This window comes from Pseudonaja textilis, chromosome 13 (genome assembly GCF_049901715.1).
Source record: "Pseudonaja textilis isolate UNSWEBS1 chromosome 13, rPseTex1.2, whole genome shotgun sequence".
NCBI classification, from domain to species: domain Eukaryota; kingdom Metazoa; phylum Chordata; class Lepidosauria; order Squamata; family Elapidae; genus Pseudonaja; species Pseudonaja textilis.
Window position 1 is genome coordinate 17,409,828 of NC_142002.1, and position 22,484 is coordinate 17,432,311.

General features: G+C 44.0%; 1 protein-coding gene across 1 annotated transcript; it reads left to right on the plus strand.

The window, feature by feature from the left end:
• Positions 1 to 338: 338 nt before the first annotated feature.
• LOXL1 (lysyl oxidase like 1) lies at positions 339 to 20,659 on the plus strand. Its single transcript, XM_026709763.2, has 7 exons — positions 339 to 2,787; positions 10,379 to 10,487; positions 15,759 to 15,896; positions 16,686 to 16,842; positions 17,517 to 17,612; positions 18,489 to 18,604; positions 20,402 to 20,659. Exons 1-7 carry the CDS (start codon positions 1,599 to 1,601, stop codon positions 20,406 to 20,408), a joined length of 1,812 nt encoding a protein of 603 aa, XP_026565548.2. The 5' UTR covers positions 339 to 1,598; the 3' UTR covers positions 20,409 to 20,659.
• Positions 20,660 to 22,484: the final 1,825 nt, after the last annotated feature.

Sequence of the window (22,484 nt, forward strand, 5' to 3'; positions counted from 1 at the left end):
TTGTCCTTCTGCCGGAAAAGCTCCGGTGTTTATTCACCCTTTCTCTGCCCTTGAACTAAATCCAACCAGAAATCTAACCCACTTGAATAAACTTACCTGCTGTTCCAAAACATAAGAGAAGCACAGAAACAAGAGGAGGGCGAGGGGAGGACATTTAGGCAAAGTCAAGAAAATAATTCACATTAGAAAGGATCGTTGTGCTTTGTTGCAGCGGTGAATTCTGTGTTTATCAATGATCTCCAACTAGCAATTTGCTTCTCCCGTTTATCTCCCTTTCCCAGCTTCCGATAACTCTGAAAATCTTTCTCAACGCACTTATTTCGTCTCTATCAGGGGTCTCCAAACTTGTGAACTTCAACTCCCAGAAATGTCACAAGGGTGAGGGTGCTGCTTTGTTCCCTATAGCACCTGAGCGCAGGATGGATGGAAGCTTAAGGAAAGAGAGAGATGCGTGCTGGAAATAAGGAGGAATTTCCTGACAGTGAGAACAATTCATCAGTGAGATGGCTGGTCTCCAGAAGTTATGAATGCTCCAACACTGGAAATTTTAAAGAAGAAATCAGAGAACCGTTTTCCTTGGATGGTATAAGCACTCCTGCCTTGGCAGGGGTGTGTGGAATAGAAAACATCCAAGGTCCCTTAGAGCCTTGTGATGGTATGATTCTTTTGTGACTTTTTTTTTAAAGCTTTTGCCAAATAATTTCTGTCGACTGAAAAGCATACGGGAAAGACATGCCTTTGTTCCGAGGTTCCCAACCAAGAAAATAAAATAATATTTGCGGGCTGAGATGGAAGACGCATGAACGATTCTGTGCACATTCTCCAAGCTTAAAATCCTAGTGCATGCTATAAACTGTTTGGTTTGACTTGGAGAAGTTGTGACTGTCCCTTTTTTCCTTCACCTGGTTCCAGGAAGCCCAAGAAAGCTGGATCGAGCAGCTCTTTCCTTGCCGATGTCGGAAATACGCCACCTAATTTTTCGCTGAACTTTTCTTTTCAGGCTAGAGGGAGAGAGTAACGCTGGAAGGCTAACCGTTGAAAACTGGCTGGTTTTAGGACCCTGTGAGCAGATTGCTTGTAGAAGGTCCTAAAACATCCCCAGCATTTCTGAGAGCTGGTTGCTTATTCATTCAGAGCAGGAACAAAACCATCCAGCAACTGAGATCCACCAACTTCCTTTGCAAACAAGGGAATGTAAAAAGAAAGAAAGAAAGAAAGAAAGAAACCCAACACACAGAAGACCAAAAAATCAAGGAAAACGTTTGAGGTTCTTCTCTCTCTCTCTCTCTCTCTCTCTCTCTCTCTCTCTCTCTCTCTCTCTCTCTCTCTCTCTCTCTCTTTCTCTCTCCCCTTTGCTCCAGAGCCTCATTCTTTGCAGGCTTTTTTCCCTCCATAACCTCAAGATGAAATTTTCTGAGAACTGCTGGGACGTCTTAGCAGAAGTGAGGAATGGACAGCGTTGAGATCGGCTTGCGGAGGGAAGCAGAGAAGGAAAGAAGCCAGTCCTTAGAATTCAGCTCCGGGGGCTGTTTCACGGAGGTGTTTTCCTACTCCGACGAACGTCCACCAAGGCCAAGCCTGTTGATCTCGGCCTCAACATGACAGCTCACGGCTTCTGGGACCTCTGGGTATTGATGGGTTCTGCTGCCTTCTTGCTGGTCCGTGGACAATATCCACAACGGGGCAATGCGGACAATGGTCACTGGAGGCAGATGATCCAGTGGGAGAATAATGGGAGGCTGTACAGTCTCCTGAACTCCGGCTCGGAGTATGTCCCGGCCAGCCACGTAAGAGCCGAGAGCAGCGCCAGAGTGATGTTGGCCGATGCTGCCACTAACCAAGGACAACGCACTGCAGGGAACACTCGAAGACAAGCGCCAACTTTACCCATCAGGTCAGGATCTGATACAGTCCGGGGACAAACCAGGCACCCCTTTGGCTTTGGGCAGGTCCCAGACAACTGGAGAGATGGAACCACCGGAGACAGTAGCTCCAACTCCCATCGTCCTTGGTCCTCCACGCCTCGTCAACGGCAGGTGGGCGCTGCGTCCTCTTCCTCTTCGTATGTCGCGTTTGGGCAGCTCTACCCACAGGGCAGCTACCCTCAGCCCCCTTATGCCAACCAGTATGAGGCCTATGACCCACAGGCGCCACGGGTGTATGACGAGAGCCACAATTACTACCGTACCACTGGGACGTGGGGCGGCGCTGTGGCAGCCGCCGCAGCCAGCGCTGGGGTGGTGAACCCTTTTCAACCCAGAGCGAGGTACGAAGAGTATTCAGAGGAACAGAATCCCTACCAAGCTCAACCCTATGCCCCTGTCCAGGAGAGGCCATATGTGCCTCCTGCCCAACAGCTCCCATCTCCGGATGGCTTAGACAGACGGTATTCCCACAGCCTCTACCATGATACTGGAACTAGCTTTGACCAAAATGTCCCGGATTCCTACGCATCTACCCAGAATCAGGGCCAAGGCATCCCTCTCGCAGACAACTTACATGTCCACTCCGCATCGCCTGCCAATGCTGGTACCGGCTATGGGAACGAGCCATGGGTGAGGCAGTATCCTCCTTTTGGGCAGGTTCCCGAACAGCCCTACATCCCTGCCCGCAACGTGGAACCCCAGCCTCCTTTCCGGCCCTTAGACCCCCAAGGGGTCCCTCGGCCCGAGCCCTACCTTCCTATCCGGAATTCTGAAACTCCCCAGGTGATTCCAGACAACCAAGGGGTCAACCAAGGCCGCATGAGTGTGGGCAGCATCTACAGACCAAATCAGAATGGACGCGGTAAGTCTTTGACTACGGCAGGGGTCTTCAAACTTGACAGCTTGAAGACCTCTACTCCCAGAATTCCTCCACCAGTCATGTTAGCTCAGGAAATTTGGGGAGTTGAAGTCCACAAGTCTTAAACTCGCCAGGTTTGAAGACCCTTGGACTTTGGGAAGAGTGCTTGAGGGGGAGGTGTCTCCTGTGGGATTTTGGAGAGTCCCAAAATTGGGACAGCTTAGGTTCCTTAGCTTTCTTTTTGGATTAACAAAACCCAAATGGGTGATTTTAATACCAGAGCAACGATGCTCAAAAGAATCATCTTCATCATTTTAGTCATTGTCTATCCGCTGTAGAATGGAGGCCTCTTCCATGTGTTTCCAACCCATACGATCCCAAGCTTTCTTTGGCCAATTGGTCTCAAAACACTTGTTGATGTCCTGGATCCATCTTGTTTTAGGTCTCTTTCATGGACACTTTTGATCCACTGGGATCCATTCTAGGACAGACTCGGTCCACCTGCCATCAGTTCTTCTGGCTATGTGACCAGCCAATCTCCATTTCCATTCTTTTATTCTTTTGGGAGTATATTTTTGTTTGTTTTTCAATCCACTTGGAGGTCTTTCTATCTTGCCTTGTGATGCCGAGCATGTATCTTACCCTGACTCTTCGCTCTATGCATAGCTTCTGCATCGATTGGGAGGTTATGATTGTGAGATCAAGAGAATATACTATCATAACTAGAATAGGAGGTAGTGCCAGACATCAAAATTGTCTAAGGAAGTGCTCCTTAGACGATTCATCACAGTCGATTCGTAATTTCTTTCAGTTTCATGTCCACATTAACCTCTAAGGTTTTTATCTATAACATCTGTATGGTCAAACTATGGCCAACTGTTGCTTTCCAAAGCAAATCAGGAAACCATGGGTTGAAATCCTGCATGATATTGAAGCTTAGCTTATCATCATATCTGAGCTAGTCACCATCATTATCTCATCAAGTTGGAGTAAGGTTCCTATAGCTATCAAGGTGCCCCATACCTGTCCTCTCCCCCAAGAGAAGACATCTTTTTCTGTTTCCTTATTTCAATTAGTTTTGCATTTAGTTGTCCTTCCATCTTCCCAGTTGTCAACACAATCCTCAAGATTTATAGCTGGGCAACCTTCCCGGGGCAGACATTTTCCCAAAGTCTTCCCAGTACCGTCCAAGTTGTAGATGGACTCCCTTGTTAGCCCAAAATTTCAGGACTTGTTGGAGTAAGTAAGGATGAGTAGATCAGATTCATGGTGTGAGCCGTGATTGTTCTTCATTATCTCCTTTTCTCCTTTTATGAATTGTGAAGCTTGTTGGGAGGAAGACGCTAAACTACAGGTGAAGGGCACTGTCCAACTATTTACAAAGTCTGCACTATTACTATTAATCTTCTTATCACTCCTTATCACCCATCCCCTCCCACTTGTGACTGTATGACTGTAACTTATGGACTGTTTCCTAGTATGATTTGATTGCTTATTGTCCCTATGACTATCATTAAGCGTTGTACCTGATGATTTTTGATTCTTGACAAATGTATCTTTTCTTTTATGTACACTGAGAGCATCTGCACCAAGATAAATTCCTTGTGTGTCCAATCACACTTGGCCAATAAAGAATTCTATTCTATTCTTTTCCATTCTATTCTATTCTATTCTTATTGTACCCTATGACTATCATTAAGTGTTGTACCTGATGATTCTTGACTCTTGATGAATGTATCTTTTCTTTTATGTACACTGAGAGCATTTGTACCAAGACAAATTCCTTGTGTGTCCAATCACTCTTGGCCAATAAAGAATTCTATTCTATTCTATTCTTTTCCATTCTATTCTGTTCTTATTATACCCTATGACTATCATTAAGTGTTGGACCTGATGATTCTTCACTCTTGACAAATGTATCTCTTCTCTTATGGACACTGAGAGCATTTGCACCAAGGCAAATTCCTTGTGTGTCCAATCACACTTGGCCAATAAAAAGAATTCTAATTCTAAGAACATGAGCCCTTCAAGTTCTCACATCCCTCAATCATGTACCAACCTCTTGCTTTGCCTAGTAATGTCCTCCCTGCCCATTGTTCTCCAGATGTCTTCCAGCAAGGAATGGCAAACTAATCAAGGGGAGAGCCAACCTAGAACCAAGGAGAAATTTCCTAACAGTGAGAACAATTAACCAGTGGAACCACTTGCCTCCAGAAGTTGTGAATGCTCCAACACTGGAAGTTTTTAAGAAGAGACTGGACAATCATTTGTCTGGAATGGTAGAGGCTCTCCTACTTGAGCAGAGAGTTGGACTAGAAGACCTCCAAAGTCCCTTCCAGTTTGTATTATGTGTTCTATTTAGTGTTTCCCTTCACTCACACTTTCAGGTCCAGCCACCCATTTCCACACCTCTCCACACCCTTTCTACCCAGCTGATGTACCTTTGCATGTTTTCTAGCCCCACTTCTTACCCACTATGCTGCTTCTCCCCACCCCGGTGATGTTTTCCGATCTTGCTGCTGGGACAAAATCGCAGAGTTTTTTAAAAGTTGTTTTGTTTCAATTACAAAGCGGTTTTCTTCCTCCCATCAACCCAGAAGACAGTAACGCCATGGTGGGAGAGACAGAGTTTCAGTATTCTAGCGCCCTCTACTGACAAACAAAAACATTGCATGTTTTCATAGTTTGGCTGTTATTCCCACCAATAATAGCCCTTCTTGGAGATAGATAGATAGATAGATAGATAGATAGATAGATAGATAGATAGATAGATAGATAGATAGATAGATAGATAGATAGATAGATAGATAGATAGATGGAAGGAAGGATGGAGATGATAGATAGAAAGATAGATAGATAGATAGATAGATAGATAGATAGATAGATAGATAGATAGATAGATAGATAGATAGATAGATAGATAGATAGATAGGGAGAGATGACAGATAGATAGATAGATAGATAGATAGATAGATAGATAGATAGATAGATAGATAGATAGATAGATAGATAGATAGATAGATGACAGATAGATAGATAGATAGATAGATAGATAGATAGATAGATAGATGATAGATAGATAGATAGATAGATAGATAGATAGATAGATAGATAGATAGATGCAGGCAGGCAGAGGGTAGAGGATAGAGACAGAGATAGAGATAGAGGGAAGGAAGGAAGGAAGGAAGGAAGGAAGGAAGGAAGGAAGGAAGGAAGGAAGGAAGGAAATAAGTTTTAAAAAGATTGAGAATGCAAAAAACCCACAATAAAAACAATTAAATATAAGGCACCATGAAATGTTTTAAAACAAAAAAGGGGGACCACTACCTATTTTTGTGGCCCTAAACCTATCTCCTTTATGGAGGAAAACCTGCTGTGGTTTTCAGAAAGGACACCATTATGTGTGTGTGTGTGTGTGTGTGTGTGTGTGTGTGTGTGTCCCCTCCTCATTTAAATGATCCCTGGCTCCAACCATGGAGGACTCCATCACTAAAAGAATCAGGAAGCTAAACTAAGCCGTGGCTCGCTTTGCACGCTGCCCTAAGCTGTGGTTTGCAAATAAACTGCGATTTGTAGCTTAGCATAACGGGTGAATAAGACTCCCTGGCTTGTGTCCCCCCACCCTGCCCCCAATTGGAGCAAAATTCCCTAAGCCAGGGGTGGCCTGAGACAAAGTGAGGGCTGAGATAAGCAATCTATCTTTTTAAACCCACCCCATAAGTCCCCCACCCCCCCTCCAGCTGACCAAATGACCAACAGATGCTAACCGCCTGCCTTGGCTCCGTCCACATGTCTCTGATTAGATTTATTTCCCTTTGCGTTTCTGTATATATGTACGGCGGTCACTTAGCAACGGCTCCACTTAGCATTCCTGCCTCAGTGTCCCACCGGGGCGGTTTTCTTTTTTCTTCCCCACCCCCCCGCCCCCCATGCCTGAGTAGGCGTTGGGGTGATTACATTTCCTCCTTTCTGCTTTCCACTTACTAAATAAACCCTGGCTTGGTCTGCAAGGGAGGAAGCGGGAGGACGTTTGTGAGATAACAACCTCACAGCAACTCTCCTTCCTTTCTGGTGCGTGGAAACCCTCCCACCCTAAAAAGAGGCCTTGGACATCTTTAACCAAAGGGAGCCCGGAGCAAATTCCTTCTTCTGGATAATTCAGTTCTGTCCGGTGTGGAATCTCCTCTCTAGCGTCTCCCCCTGCCAGAGGGAAAATCTTTCAGATGTAAACAAGTCAGATAAGGTTGCTAAGCACACCAAAGCTGTGTGTTAGGCCTGAGAAGAAGCAGAATGTGCCCAGATATTCCCAGATTCAGAATAGTGCTGGAAAGGGACCTTGGAGGTCTTCTATTCCAACCCCTTGCTCAAGGAGAAGACACTGTAGAACCGTGATGGCGAACCTATGGCGCGAGCCCCAGGTAAACTTACCTCACTGTGCATGCGTGCGCCTCCCAGCTGATTTTTGGCCTGTCTGGGGCCTTTTTCGGCTTCCCAGAGGCTCGAGGTAAGCCTCTGCAACCTTTGCAGGCTGAAAACCAGGCCCGTTTTGTCACTTTCCTGTATTTCTGGAAATTCCGGAAGTGACAAAACGAGCCCATTTTTTCGGCCTACAAAAGGCTGAGGAAGCTTCCCTCGAGCCTCTGGGAGGCCTAAAAAGACCTCAACTGGGCTGAAAATCAGCTGAGGTGCAGTGCAGATAAGGGGGCGGTGCGGGAAATCACGCGTGCATGTGTAGGGGGTGGTGGCCCTCACGCATTGCCTTCTGGGTGCTGGCACAGGAGCACACGCGCACAGGACAATTTTGGGCACAGGAGCCCAAAAAGGTTAGCCACCACTGCTATAGAAGTTGAGACAAGTAGCTGTCCAGTCTTTTAAAAACCTCCAGTGATGGAGAGTGTCCACAATTTCTGGTGGCCAGCTGTTCCACTGGTTAATTGTCCTCACTGTTAGGAAGTTTCTCCTTAATTCCAGGTTGCTTGGTTGCCTTCCTTGGTTAGTTTCCATCGATTGTTCCTTGTCTTTCCTTCTGGTGCTTTGGAGAATAATTTGACTCCCTCTTCTTTGTGGCGGCCCCTCAAATACCGGAACACCGTTATCATGTCCTGCCTAGTCCTTCTCTTCTGTAGACTAGCCAACCCAAATCTTGCAACTATTCGTATGTTTTAGTCTCCTCTTAGTTGCTCTTCTCTGCACTTTGTCCAAAGTCTCAACCTCTGTTTTTTTTGTCGTGTGGTTGACCAAAACTAGATGCAGGATTCCAGGTGTGGTCTTCTTGCTAGATTTTATAAAGCGATACTAATACTTCGCGTGATTTTTGATTCTATGCTGTGATGTCTATGATTCAAGCAGTGGTGGGATTCAAAAAAAAATTTACTACCGGTTTTGTGGGCGTGGCTCGGTGGGCGTAGCAGGGGAAGGATACTGCAAAATCCCCCTTCCCTCCCCACCCCACTAACCCGCTTTCCAGCTCTGTTCTCCTGTGCAGGGCAACAAAAGGAGACTCAGCCGATCAGCTGGGACTCAATGGGAGGCGGAGAATAGGTGGGGTTGACGGGCCCAGTCAGAGATGGGATTTGCCGGTTCTCCGAACTCCTCAAAATTTCCGCTACCGGCTCTCCAGAACCGGTCCGAACCTGCTGAATTACCACCTCTGGATTCAAGTGATCATCCGCCAGATCTCTTCCAACCCTACTATTCTAAGTTCTGAGTTTCAGCTCACCTAGTTGTGTGAGCCTTCCTCCGTCTAAGACACTTACGGAAGACGCCTCCCTCTTGGATTATAGTATTATATTTTATTTTATTTTTGTGGAGACGGTTCTCTACTCAAACCAACCAAAAGCGGGGGGAGTTTCTCCTCCCTCCCCAAACCTCCTTTGACTTCTCTTAAAGCAAGCCTCCCCTGTGGCTGACATCAGCAGAATTTATCAATTGAGAGACAGGAAACGAGAGCTAAACTGGTGACGTGACCTCTCAGTGGAGATTGGCCGGAAAAACAAGAAGGCATTCTTTCTTTCTTTTTTTCTTTTACTTTTTTTTTTTCTTGTGGAAAAACCGTTCGGGGGTGTGTGGCTGCGGGGCGCTTGTCAAAACCCACAGCAGAGTTTTTTTTGGGGGAATCCGGCTTGGCTAATCTCATTTGCATGCTGGCTCGGTTTCCATTTTTTCAAGCGAGTCTCTTCACTCTTCAGACAAACGTTGCCAGGAGTGGAGCGTAGGGGAGACAGAATCAAGTGGCTTGTCAGCATCTCTTCGTCAGCCTAGCCAGAGCCTCTCTTAAGTCTTTACGTGCATTGAAGAAGGACGTCTCAGACTATGGAGGAGGACAGAAAAGCAAAGGATGGGAAGCTTCAAAAAAAAAAAAGGTCTACGTAGATCGGTTGCATCCAATTTTGGTCGCCACAATGGGCAATGACTTGTCTGAAATGGTATAAGGTCCCCCTGTTGAGCAGGGGGTTGGCTAGAAGACCCCCAAGGTCCCTTTCAACTCTGTTATTCTGGTATATATGAAAAAGATGTGTAGAGACTCCAGAATGAGTGCAGAAGAGAGAAATAAAAATGGTTAGGGGACTGGAGGATAGAACATAGGAAGAACGGTTGCGAGAAATTGGGTATTTCTACTTTAATGAGAAGAAGGACCAGGGGGGTGATGTGATAGCAGTCTTCCAATGTCTAAGGGGCTGCCCCAAAGAAGAGGGGGTCAACCTTCAAAGCACCTGAAGGCAGGACAAGAAGCAACGGATGGAAACTGATCAAGGAGAGAAGCAACCTAGAATGAAGGAGAAATTTGCTGATTTTTGCTCAAGCTAGTTGCTTCTCTTTAACCATCCAAGGATGCGGTCAAATAAATCAAAATGGCAATCGAAGTTCCAGCTGTTGTCTATGAGTTCGATCTTGACAAAAATCTCCAGAACCGTAAAGCCTACAAACTTGACGTTTATCACTTATGTTCCTCTTGGCTCCTGGGTGCTCACTAAGAAAGGATTTTTCGAAATGACCGCCATGACATTAGTATTTCGTATATTATTGTTATTATTAACAAGCTCTGGTGTTAAGGAGTTCTACACCTCCTCCCCACCTGAAAATAACTCTGTTCCAAATGCAAAACACAAGCAGAGGAGAGGAGTTTCAGTTTCAGTTTTATTTTCACAGCTCCAAGCAGCTTTAGTACAGAACAGTGGAGTTAAGCCACGCCCAGGCTCCTTGCTGTCTCCTTCTTGCTCACACAGCAAATACTGCTTCAGTTTCCAAACAGCCCTCAACTCTCCTCACCCACTGACAGGACGCTAGCCAGATGGATACCGATAGATACTGGTAGGCAGAGGCAGAATTTTTCCCCCTTATTTTCCTCCCAAAAAACTAAGCCCGAGGACATAGTTTCGTAGCGAAGCACGAGTATCCAGCTAGTAACTTAATTTTAAAAGTTAAAGGTTAGCAGGTAAGAGGAACGACGGTGAATGATGGCCTTCTGTTCTGGAGAACTTAGAAAGTCAGACCAGCAAAACCCTGCTGGACTTCAAACTGAATCCTGATGCCTTCTCATCAAGTTTGCATCCTACTTTCAAAGCTCTTCCCAATTCTTGCTTCCCCCCTTTAGGTCTTCCTGATCTCGTACCTGATCCAAACTATGTCCAAGCGTCCACTTATGTCCAGAGGGCACACCTCTACTCACTCCGCTGCGCAGCTGAAGAGAAGTGCCTCGCAAGGTAACCCTCTCCATGTTTCCCTTCTTTGCTTAATTATTCATTTGTTCCTTCGTTCACTTGTTCAACCTGTGTAGCCAAGCAAGGCACAGCATCTCTGGGTGGGATGCCAACAAATTAGGAGCGATTTTTACCAGAAAAAAAAATCAAATGGGCCAGACTAACCAGTAAGTTATCATAGGTACATTGTTTATCATTCTGTCAATTCAACTATAATTATATCTTTTATTTAACATCTGTCATCTATCATTCCAGATCTTTATCATTCTAGCTACAATTCTATTGATCTATTTATCTATCATGTCATCTATCATTCCAAATCTTTATCATTCTAACTATAATTCTATTGATCTATTTATCTGTCATATATCATTCCAGATCTTTATCATTCATTCTAGCTACAATTCTATTGATCTATTTATCTATCATGTTATCTATCATTCCAAATCTTTATCATTCAAACTATAATTCTATTGATCTATTTATTTATGTGTCATCTGTCATATATCATTCCAGATCTTTATCTATCATTCCAGGTACAATTCTATTGATCTATTTATCTATCATGTCATCTATCATTCCAGATCTTTATCATTCTAGCTATAATTCTATTGCTCTACCTATTTATCTGTCATCTGTCAGTTATCATTCCACATCTTTATCTACCATTCTAGCTGTAATTCCATTGAACTATCATTCCTTCTACCCTGGAGAAAAAGTGACTTATGACCATTTTTCACACCTACAACCATTTGACCATTTTTCACACATATGACCATTGCACCATCCCCAAGGTCACCTATATCTAAAATTCAGATATTTAGCAACTGATTTTCACAATTATAATGGATTGTGAACATTATGATGGGATCACGGGATTTCCTTTTTCAACTTTCTGGTGGTCAAAGTCAATGAGGAAGGCAGATTAACTATACCACCATGTCACTAACAGAACAACTGCAATCATTCATGTAACAATTCTGGCAAGAGAGATTGTACAATGGGGCAAAATTATAACTGTCTCGCTGAGCAACACAAATTTTGGGCTCAATTATTGTCATAAGTTGAGGATGACCTGTAAAACAAATCTCTCCAAGTGTGATTACCCAAAGGGGGGCGTGGCACAAAGGCAACACACTCAGATAATCAATAAGGGTCCCTTTATTAGTTCCAACTTTGCTCCCAATGTCCAGATTACCTTCTGGCTGGATAAAACCTCTCCCAGGAACAGCCTTTGACTGCAGAGAATCAAGTCCAAAACATGGTCAACAAAAACTGTAACTTAAAGTCCAATCAAGGCAAGATTAGGTAATTAGTTCGGCAGGGCAAGAGAAGGAATTCCAGACGTGAAGGAATGGCAATAACTCAACACAGTTGGGAGGATGCCAGGAACACAGATAACCAAAGTCAACACAAAATAAACTCCCGTTTGTTCCCAACAGATGCTGCAGTCAACATGCATCTCTTTTAAACTCTCATCCCAGCTGTGGCTAATGAAGGGAATCGGGGCCCTTCCCTCCCCCATAAGCCATGCAATCCATGTTGCTCTCTTCACCATTCCTCCCTGCCTGTCCTTGGATGAAGAGGGGGTGGGCCTGGGTCTTCCTCTGAACTCCCTCTTCCTTGTTCTACCTCTTCCCTGCTCTGCGTAGCCGGACTTTGCCCTACCCCAGTTTATTCTACAGTCAAGCTGTTCATCTTCCTCCTCGGATTCAGACTCTGGCAGGGGCATGACACCAAGTGTGAAGAGGATTGCAGGCTAGTTTATTGGGGGGGAGGAATAGAAGTAAAAGTCAGATATGGCAAAGGTTATTCTTAATTTTGAAGTCGGGTGACGAATGCCAACGGAACTTAAGAACAATGGTGAGATTTTACTGTCAGCAACACCAAGGAAAGCCTGAATTTGGTAGAAGAAAGCGAGAGGAGGATCTTCCTAAAAAGAAGCCAAAATAACAGAGGGGGTAGGAAGCATATTCAGCACCAAGCATGTTTGGCAGCCCTTAATATAGATTTTGAATATATCTCCTTGCTTTAAAAAAACAAAACAAAACTGGAAACTTATCCAAGCCACATCGACTGGCCTCCAAACGTAGAATGATAATTTATTTTAAAAGAGGGGGAAAGTACTCAGCCTGTTCAACTCCATTAAGCACGGATTTAATTGAAGGAGGATTGGACAGCCCGTTCAGGAAGGCCCTTAAATGGAGTTTAAGGAAGGAAGGCTGAAAAAGAGCTCAACAAGATATTATCTGCACGGATTGGAAAAAGCTGTATTTTCAGGGAGATGGAGCTAGTTTGCACGTAGTTTAAACTAGGGCTGTCCTTGTGGACTTCAACTCCCAGAATTGGGCATTGAAGTCCACGGGGTCTTCAAGTTGGTAAGCTTGGAAACCTCTGATTCAAACTTGGATGACTGCATCTGATGAAGCAATCATCAGATGCAGTCATAGTTCACCCCAAAATACTTCTGCCTTTTATTAAAACATCCTGGGCTGACTTCTGGTTTGAAGAGCTTCAGCGAGAGACAGAAATCCGCGATCGTGCGTGGTTTCTGTCTGGGCTTGCTGCTGGAGCGCCCCAGGCCAGCTGGTTTTGGGGCTAAGCCACCCCGTAGAGGTGGTGAAGAGTGGGGAGACCACCATCAGGGTCGAGGAGAGCCGCATCTCTCCTCAGCTGGCCATTACTCCCTTTCCCAAAGGCGGTTGCAGCGGGGGTCAGAAATGGCCACCACAAAGAAGAACTCGACCGGAAAAGAATGTGCAGGAGGAAGATAAGAAGTGAAAGTTTTGGCTGACCGGGTTAAATTGTAAAAGCAACAACCAAGGTACCCTGGAATTTAAACTTACAAGAAATAACATCGCTCCCAAAGAAGAGTCGGAAGCAGCGAAGGAAAGTGAAAAGGGAAAGGTTTGGCTTTTTTTCCCCTTCCCTCTCCTTCCCTATACTAAGAACTAAGAGGCTTAAATAAGAAATTGGAAAAATCCACTTTGACATCAATAGACAATTAAGCTGAAAATAAAACAAAATGCCAAAGGGATAATAAAGATTTCTGGACATTAAAAACTTTCTTTTTCATAAGCAAGAAGGGAGAGAAAAAGAATAAGGGCAGGATCTGGAAGAGGGAGGAGACTGCCTGGAATTAAAAAGAATCTAAAGTAAAACTTCAACAAGACTTCTAAAAGATACATTTTAACTGAAACTTTGCAACTAAATAGTAACCCCAGGAAAAGAAAGTGGAAAAAAAAGAGCAAAAAAGAAACAGCTTGCGTGTATTTGGATTATTTGGTGATCTTTGGATTTTTGGTTATTATATTTGAATGACTAAAATCAATTGGGTGGTTGTTTAAAAATTTATACAATGGCACCACTTCTGGATGAATTGAAAATGGAACTTAAAAAGTACAAAGAAGATGCACAAGAAGGGAAGGGTTCTTTTGGCTTTGTCTTTCAATTCTTAGAAATGGAGATTTGGAACTATGAGAAACAACAATTTGCAAACTGCAAAACAAGAAGACTGGGACAAAGAAGAAGCCATCTTTAATGAACAAGTAATTCTATGTGGGGAAGAAAAATGGAGAATTTAAAACTTAAAAAAACAACCAAAGAAAAGAAAAATAATTTGAAAAATAAGTATAATACTGGAAAGCAACAGAAAAGAGGAATACAGAAGAGAGAAATAGAGGTAGAGAGACAAAGGGGTAAAAAGGGGAGAGAGGAGAAGAGAGGGAAGAAGGAAAGGAAAAGAAGTTACAAAGGACCGGAGCAAGATCTAGAGAAACAGGACCTATTTAGAGATAATGGGTGAAACTCTAACTGAAAAAGGGATTCTGTAAAGGTACATAAGATTGTATTGTTATATTAGTAATAGAAATAACTTTAGAAAATTGGAAACAACGTATGATTAAAATGAGGGATAAAATAGTGTAATTTAGTGAAATGTTTATGAATAAAATAAGTGAAATAAAATAAATGAGAAAATTGAATTAGGAAGGAACGAGAACATTTTAATTAGTTAATGTTTTATAAAATATAAATGAAGAGGGGGGGAAATAACTATGGAAAGCTTATAATTGTTCCCATAGAAGTATGATATTTAATTGAAGAGTAATGTTAAAGATGTTAAGACTTTAATGAATATTAATATTAATGATAGAATTGAATTAGAATGGAATGTTATTTTAATTATATACATTTATAATCTTTTTTCTTTTTTTAAGAATACAGTGTGTATTTTAAGAATGTACCAAGCAGAATCCGAATGGAAGTTATGTATTATAATGAATGTTACAATTTTAGGGAAAAGATATAAAGGCGTCATACTCCAATCAGTAACTACAGGAGAAATTTTGTTTAATGAGAAAAGATAATAGATAATTGAAACAGGACAGACAAAAAATATAAATACAATGATCTGAATTGAGATAATTAAAATAAAATTGAGAAAATTAAAAGTGGGGAGAAGCTATGCAGAAAATGTAAAATAGTAATAAGATATGGAATAGAATATAAAAATGAGCATGAACCTGACTTTGTGTCTGTACGAAGAAATGTAACCCGGGATTACGCTACTTTCAAAAAAGATGTTTTATTTGTATTTTTTTTCTCTTTGTGAAAACTCAAATAAAATTTACCAAAAAAAAAAAAATCCCGGGCTATTTACAATTCACAAGCACACACACACACACACACACACACACCAGTATAAGAAGAATCTACTGTCCTAATTGTAAACCAATGGATGCTTTTTAAAAAAATTTATGGGGTTAAACAAGATAACCCAAGATCATCAACAGCTATATAGGGTCCAGATTGAACCTTGGCCAACTCTATACCCAACCTCCCAGTTTGTTCAGGTGTGAATGGTATTTCTAATTCTCCTTTGCCCAGGAGGTTTAAGGAAACTGACCCCTGGGCCTTCATTCTCCATCTGAGCTCCACAACATGAACCCTTTGAAGCAGGGAGAGCAGAGACAGAGCAATTGGCCCAGAGACACCCAAAGAACTCCAGAATGGAATGGAAACTTGAATCTTCTTGATCTAAGCCAAGGGTCTTCAACTTGACAGCTTTAAGCCTTGTGGACTTCAACTCCCAGAATTCCTCCTCCAGTCATGTTAACTCAGGAATTGAGGCATTGAAGTCCACAAGCCTTAAACTTGTGGTTTGAAGATCCTTGATCTGAGCCCACTGTTGTAATGACTAAACCTCCTAAGTTGATTCAGTTGAGCACCAAAGTTATATTCCTGCTCTCATATCTCGGTTTCATCTTCATCCAGCACGGCTTACACTGCAGAAGCGACCGATTACGATGTCCGTGTGCTACTGCGTTTCCCGCAGCGAGTGAAGAACCAGGGGACCGCAGACTTCCTGCCCAACCGAGCCCGTCATACTTGGGAATGGCACAGTTGCCATCAGTAAGTGTCCCTCAATGTCAGAAAGTGGTGTGTGAAAGTGGGCGGTGTTCTTGTTCAATTCGCCCAACCAGCTTAACCAAGTTTGTTCACTACCTAGCAATTGAATAGCCACCCAGCACTAAAACCGGTTGGCTACAAGTTGCTTGTTTTGGGGATGTTTAGCCTAACGAGTAAACCCTTCTCCATTCTGTCTATAAGGTTATGGGTTCAAAGTTTTCTACACATCCAGAAAACATGTCAGGCCCGAACCAAGAAAGACATGTGGTTGATTCTTCCAAACTGAGTTGTTGTTGTTTTTTTAATTGTATCACACCTAGCAGCGAAATCCTCTCCTATCTGAATTTACAACATAATCTGGGACCTATTGAGAAGGAGCTGTCTTCACCCTCTTTCTCACACACATGATATCTGAGCTGAGTTGCTTCTTCCTCTTCTGGAATTCACCCTCTCCTTCCTGGGGATCTACCTTCTCACTACATCCCATCACACCTTGGTACTTGCTATGATTGACACATTTTCCTTGTTTATTTGTACTCTCGGACTGGAGGGCTTACACACTCTCACACTAGAAGCCACAAGACCCCTCCCCTAAGGACAGCTTCTAGCTCCCCCTTCCCCCAAATACAGCCCTGAAACCGATGCTTCAGAAATGAGATGGAAGGTAGACCCACCTTCTGACGGTCATCCTTAGCATTCCGATTCAAAACTTGTTATGGGCATCTTCCCACGTGAAAACCTTCCTGTAGGTGATGTTGGGTTTCTTCTAAGCAACCCTTCTCCATTCTCCAGGCATTACCACAGTATGGATGAGTTCAGCCATTATGACTTGCTGGATGCTACGACAGGGAAGAAGGTGGCTGAAGGCCACAAAGCTAGCTTCTGCCTAGAAGACACCACGTGTGACTTCGGGAATCTCAAGCGCTATGCCTGCACATCACATACCCAGGTGGGTTTACTTTGGGATGGATTCGCTTCTCAAAAATCTCAAATTAATGCAAAGACAACCTCTTAATGACTGATTTCCAACTTCCAAGACTGTGGAGGTATGTTGGCAATATCACGATATTACTAGAGAGTCCAGGTTGACATTTTGGACCCAACTCTTGGGGTTTTGAAGAGTTAGTGGGAATACTTAGAGCAGGTGCATTAGAGTTATTTAGAGTTAAGTACATATCTTTGGGAGCGGGTGTTTACAATTGTGCTACATAAAAAGGGGCAGTTTACTATGAAATCTTAGCAGCCCAATCTTGGAGGATTTCAGAGGCTGCAAATCCCTCAGTTTTAGCCAAAAGGTAGGTGTGTGTGTGTGTGTGTGTGTGTGTGTGTGAAGTTCCATTTTAAGTTGATTAGCAGTTGAAATCCTAGTCTTTGGGTCTATTCTTGATGGAGGAGGAGAGGGGGAAAGGAAAGGAAGGAGGAGGAGGAGGAGGAGGAGGAGGAGGAGGAGGAGGAGGGGGAGGAGGAGATGGAGATGTAATTCTGTGCCATGCCTATTTTCCCATCAAGCATCTTTTCCCAGTCTGACAACTGTTATCTTTCAAAATGTCATCAACATTTGAACCCAGAATTTTTTAAAATTATTCACTTCAAAGTTCAAGCCATGTTTTTGTTTTCTTCCAGGGTCTGAGTCCAGGTTGCTACGACACTTACAATGCTGACATAGATTGCCAGTGGATTGATATCACCGATGTTCAGCCTGGGAATTATATCCTTAAGGTGCGCCATAAAATTTTGAACTTCCCTAATGTTGCTTTCTATTCTTTAGGGAAGTAAAGACTGCGTTATAAGTGAAAAATCCACTTCAAATGACTGTTGAAAAGTGAGGGCTGGAAGTCTTGACACTATAATCAGACACGTCAAGATGACAAAGATACAATGGTGCTTTCAAACCTTTGCCAGGTTGTGTTGCGACACCCATAAAAGCTGGTTTTCAAATCGTAACATCATGGTCACCATCTCAATTTTTAAATCATACTCTACAACAATGTCTGTCAGCCTCAGCAACATTAAGATATTGGTTGACTAGGGAATTCTGGATGTTGAAATCTTCTTTAAAGTCACTGAGGTTAAAATTGCTGCCCTAGAGACACCCCTCATGGGGGGTGGGCCAAAATACATTGATGAGCAAATCAAGGGACAAAATGACATGCCTTCCCTATCTAAGAAGCTGGTTGGTAGGTTGGTTGGTTAGTGGGTTGGCTGGTTGGCTGGTTGGTTGGGTGGGTGGGTGGAAGGTTAGTGGGTTGGCTGGTTGGTTGGGGTTGACTAGTTTCTGGTTGGTTGGTTAGGGTTGGCTGGTTGGTTGGGGTTGGTTGGCTGGTTGGTTGGTTGATTGGTTGGTTGGCTGGGGTTGGCTAGTTGCTGGTTGGTTGGTTAGTGGGTTGGCTGGTTGGTTGGGGTTGGCTGGTTGGCTGGTTGGTTGGTTAGGGTTGTTTGGCTGGTTGGGGTTGGTTGGCTTGTTGGTTGGGGTTGGCTGGTTGATTGGGCTTGGTTAGCTGGTTGGTTGGTTGGTATGTATGGGAACTTCTCCCTTCTTCCCAGTTCTGTATCAAAGAGGTCGATTTCTTTTTTCACCTTCTCTCAACCTCTCAGGTTCAGGTAAACCCCAAATATATTGTGATGGAATCAGACTTCACCAACAACGTGGTAAGGTGCAACATTCACTACACCGGGCGCTTTGTGGCTACCACAAACTGCAAAATCTCCCAGTAAGCTTCTGGAATGACTTTCTCTTTGGGAGCATGGAAAGGCTCAGTCCAATTATTTTGTGGGATGGTCTCTAGCTTTGAGAGGGCCACCATGAGACTCTTTGAAACAAATGTGGCCCCCACTGTCCTGGGATCAGAACTTGGATGCATCGTCTTAAATCTGGTTCAATGTTAGTAGAGGTAGGGTTAGTTTGAACCGAGAATGAACAACCTGTCAAAATGATGGGACTCTTTATTGGCCTGAAGTCATCTTCTTCCAGAGCAGTTGGCTGTGATGACCCAGGGTGGGATACAAAATAAACACAGTCACAAAAAATAGGTGTAACCCCTTTTATTCCTTCACTTTGCTTCCAAGCTCCAAATATCCTTGACTAGAAACAAAAAAAACTCCCACACGAGCAGTTACAAGGAGGAGGAAATGCCACTTAAATTATAAAGAGTAAAAAAAAACAACACAAAACAGGCAAGATAAGGGCTGGAGGACGTCCACAGATAACAGAACACACACTGGAAAGGATGCCAAACTCAGAGAGGAACCATAAACTAGAGATATTTCCATGCTTTGTTTCCAGAACTTGCCTGTATGCATGTCTGTCCTCTTATCCAGTTGTCACAGCTGCAGCCCATGAAGAGGATCAAGGCCCTCTCCTCCCCCATAGACCACGTATCTCCCTTATCCTCTCCTATGTGGAGGATGGAGAGGGGATGGGCCTGGGTCCACCTTGGACTGCCCAGCCAGCCTCTGCCCTTCCCCAGCCTCCTCCACAACCTCTGGAGTCACACTTCCCCTCCCTGTTGGCTGTTCCTCCTCTTCCTCAGAGTCAGTCTCCACCAGGACAATGACAATGGCCTTCATGAGCGAGGTGGATCCCTTTCCTGCTCCATCCCCTTCTCAGTAATCTAATCCAGTAGGTTTCTGGATCTGACTAGCTTCCTCAATCTGGATCACCTCCATTCAATCTGTGTGACAATGTCCTTCAACATTTCTCCCTGACCTGTAGGCCAAATCTGGCAGGGATTGCAAGTCTAAACACCTGGAAGGGCTCCATCTGGTGAAAGTGATAGAAAACCTTTTCAGAAGACCTATGGCACTGAGTCAAGTCATAACCAAGTTTGTAGGACCTCTATCTTTTGCTTGTCCATTTATCCTTCAACTCCAACCTTCAGTCTATTCACTCTTAGATCCAAAGAGCTAAAAATGGAACCTCCACCATCAAGAGTAATCTGCCTGAAGATTCCAGCTGTTTAAATTGGGAGCAGCATTGACCTAATCCAACTGGGCTGTCCTGATGTTCTTCTGTGTCATTTGGACAGGCACCTAAGCTTCATTAATATGCAAGTGCCTAGGCAAATAAAGCACTTGGAGCAATCCCAAAGGTGCTTCCCGAAAGCGGCAACTGGACTTTCTTGAGTTTTCTTGGAAGACGTTTCGCTTCTCACCCAAGTAACTTCTTCAGCTCAGAGCTAAAGAAGCTTCTTGGATGAGAACTGTCATTAACTCATCATCCTCTTTTTAATGACCCCATAATCCCTTGCAGGGTGGAATTGCACTAGCAGAGTATTTAATGGCCAGCTGCCCTACCTGTCACCAATGCGGAGTTTTGTTCAGCAGATATATTCTCATTGTGGCCAGAGAGAGAAATATCTGCCTCTACGTAGGATTGAACTCACAGCCTCTGAATTGTGAGGCGAGAGCTCCACTTCCACCTCCACACCTGGCATGACCTGAACATAATTCTACTTTTCCTGGATTTGCATCTGATATTGGACTTCACTCTCTTGGTTTCTCCTTTGCAGGTCTTGATTTCAACCAGGATGGCAACAGCTCTCCTCACCTTGCTTAATTGTCCTCTCTCGTCTTCTGCAAAAGCCTCTTGCAAGGTGAAGTTCGCTAGGAGGGAGTGGCTTCATCACACCTGGAGCCTACACAGAAATGGAAATCATTCCTCAGCTTCTTCTCTCTCTCTCTCTCTCTCTCTCTTTTTTTTTTTTCTTTTTTGAGACTATGTTAAATGAAATGTGTCACTTCAATACTTTTTATAAATACGTTTGTTCTGAATCTCGGTTTGTTTGTTCATTTTTTTCCACAATGGAATACGGTAGAAGCTAGAAATTGGAAGGCCTCTATTGTTGATACTGTGTTGTCTAGTATTGTAAGAGGTGGTCGTATGGGAGGGTTTCTTCTAAAGTCTACCACCATTTTTACGGTTTTGAGTTGTGTTCAGTTCCAGATTGCTCCGGTTACACCACGAGGCAAGTTGTATAACCTCCTGTCTGTCTGCGGATTCGTTGTTGTGTTGAATGAGACCAGTCACTGTTGTGTCATCAGCAAACTTCAGTATTTTAACAGATGCATCGTTTGAGATGCAGTCATTGGTATATCGGGAGAAGTGGAGAAAGCACACAGCCATGAGGGGCCCCTGTGCTGATAGTACAGGTATCGGATGTGATTCCGCCTAGCTTCACCTGCTGCTTCCTGTCTGTTAGGAAGCTTATGATCCACTTACAAGTGTGTTCAGGTACCGCTAGTAGGTTTAATTTACTTAGAAGAGTGCCTGGAATGATGGTATTGAATGCTGAACTGAAGGCTCCAAAGAGGACCCTTGCGTAGGTATTTGGAGATTCAAGGTGTTGTAGGATGTAATGCAGAGCCAGGTTAACAGCATCCGTTGAACTATTTGCTCGGTATGCAAACTGCACGGGATCTAACAGCGGATCCGTGATGGTTTTCAGGTGGGACAGCACAAGCCATTCAAAGATTTTCATAACTAACTACAGATGTTAGAGCAACTGGTCTGTCGTCATTCAGTCCCTTGAGGGAGGCCTTCTTTGGCACTGGGATGATGGTAGAACGTTTGAAGCAGGAAGGAACATAGCACAACATCTCTAGGGATCTATTGAAGATCCGGGTGAAGATGGGGGCCAGCACAGACTTTTAAGCAAGAAGGAGTTATCTTGTCCGGCCCTGGTGCTTTTCCTAACCGCTCATTCACCAGTCTGGGCATCGTGGGGGAAGAAGGATCCAAAATGTAAGCCAGGGTGTAAATGCAGATACAAATAGTCCTGGACTTACAACCCTGGGCTGAGTGACCGTTCAAAGTTACAACGGCACTGCAAGAAGTGATGTAAGGCTGCTGTCCCACACTTTTACAACTGTTGCGGCATCCCTGTGGTCACAAAATTCAGACGCTCCGCAATTCACTCATATTGGTTGGTTGGTTGGCATGGGAACTTTTCCCTTCTTCTCGGTTCTGTATCCAAGAGGTTGGTTTGCTTTTTCGCCTTCTCTCCACCTCTCAGGTTCAGGTCAACCCCAAATATATTGCGGTGGAATCAAGACTTCACAAAATTCAGGCGCTCGAAAATGGACTCGTCTTTATGACCGTCGCAGTGTGTGTCCCACGAGCAATGAGGTCCCACTTCTAACAAGCCAAGTCCGCGGGGAATCAGATTCGCTTTAAATCTGTTTCAATCTGGGTAGAGAAAGTCCTCGACATTCGACCACGGTGGGGAGGGAGGCTGCTTTGGATGCATTCACAGAAGGCAGGGGGCCCGTTTCAACCAGGAAGCCACGTTAGGACTGAGGACCGTGGGTTCTCTGTCAGCATTTGTTCCCACTGACGCTGTAAATCGTGAGCTGGCAGAGGGGATCTTGTGGGGCTCGGGGCAGGCGGGTTTCCTTTTTCATATGTGCGTACCTTTTTTAACCCCATGCTGTAGCCAAAAAAGAGGCTTTCCGAAGAGCTTACAAGCCTCCAGAGCAGGTCCTGAGCTTTCCAATTGGAAAGGGATGGCACTGGGGAGTGGGGGGAGGAAGAGGAGAAGGAAAGAAAAGGGAGGGAGGGAGAAAAGGGAGGGGAAGGGATGAAGGAAGGAGAAG

What these genes read in the sequence shown, in the direction of transcription:
- LOXL1 (XM_026709763.2), top strand. Translation starts at nt 1,599, where the DNA reads ATGACAGCTCACGGCTTCTGGGACCTCTGGGTATTGATGGGTTCTGCT. An exon ending in GAAGAGAAGTGCCTCGCAAG is followed by an intron (nt 10,488 to 15,758) that starts GTAACCCTCTCC and finishes ATCTTCATCCAG; the next exon opens with CACGGCTTACACTGCAGAAG. An exon ending in CTGGGAATTATATCCTTAAG is followed by an intron (nt 17,613 to 18,488) that starts GTGCGCCATAAA and finishes TCAACCTCTCAG; the next exon opens with GTTCAGGTAAACCCCAAATA.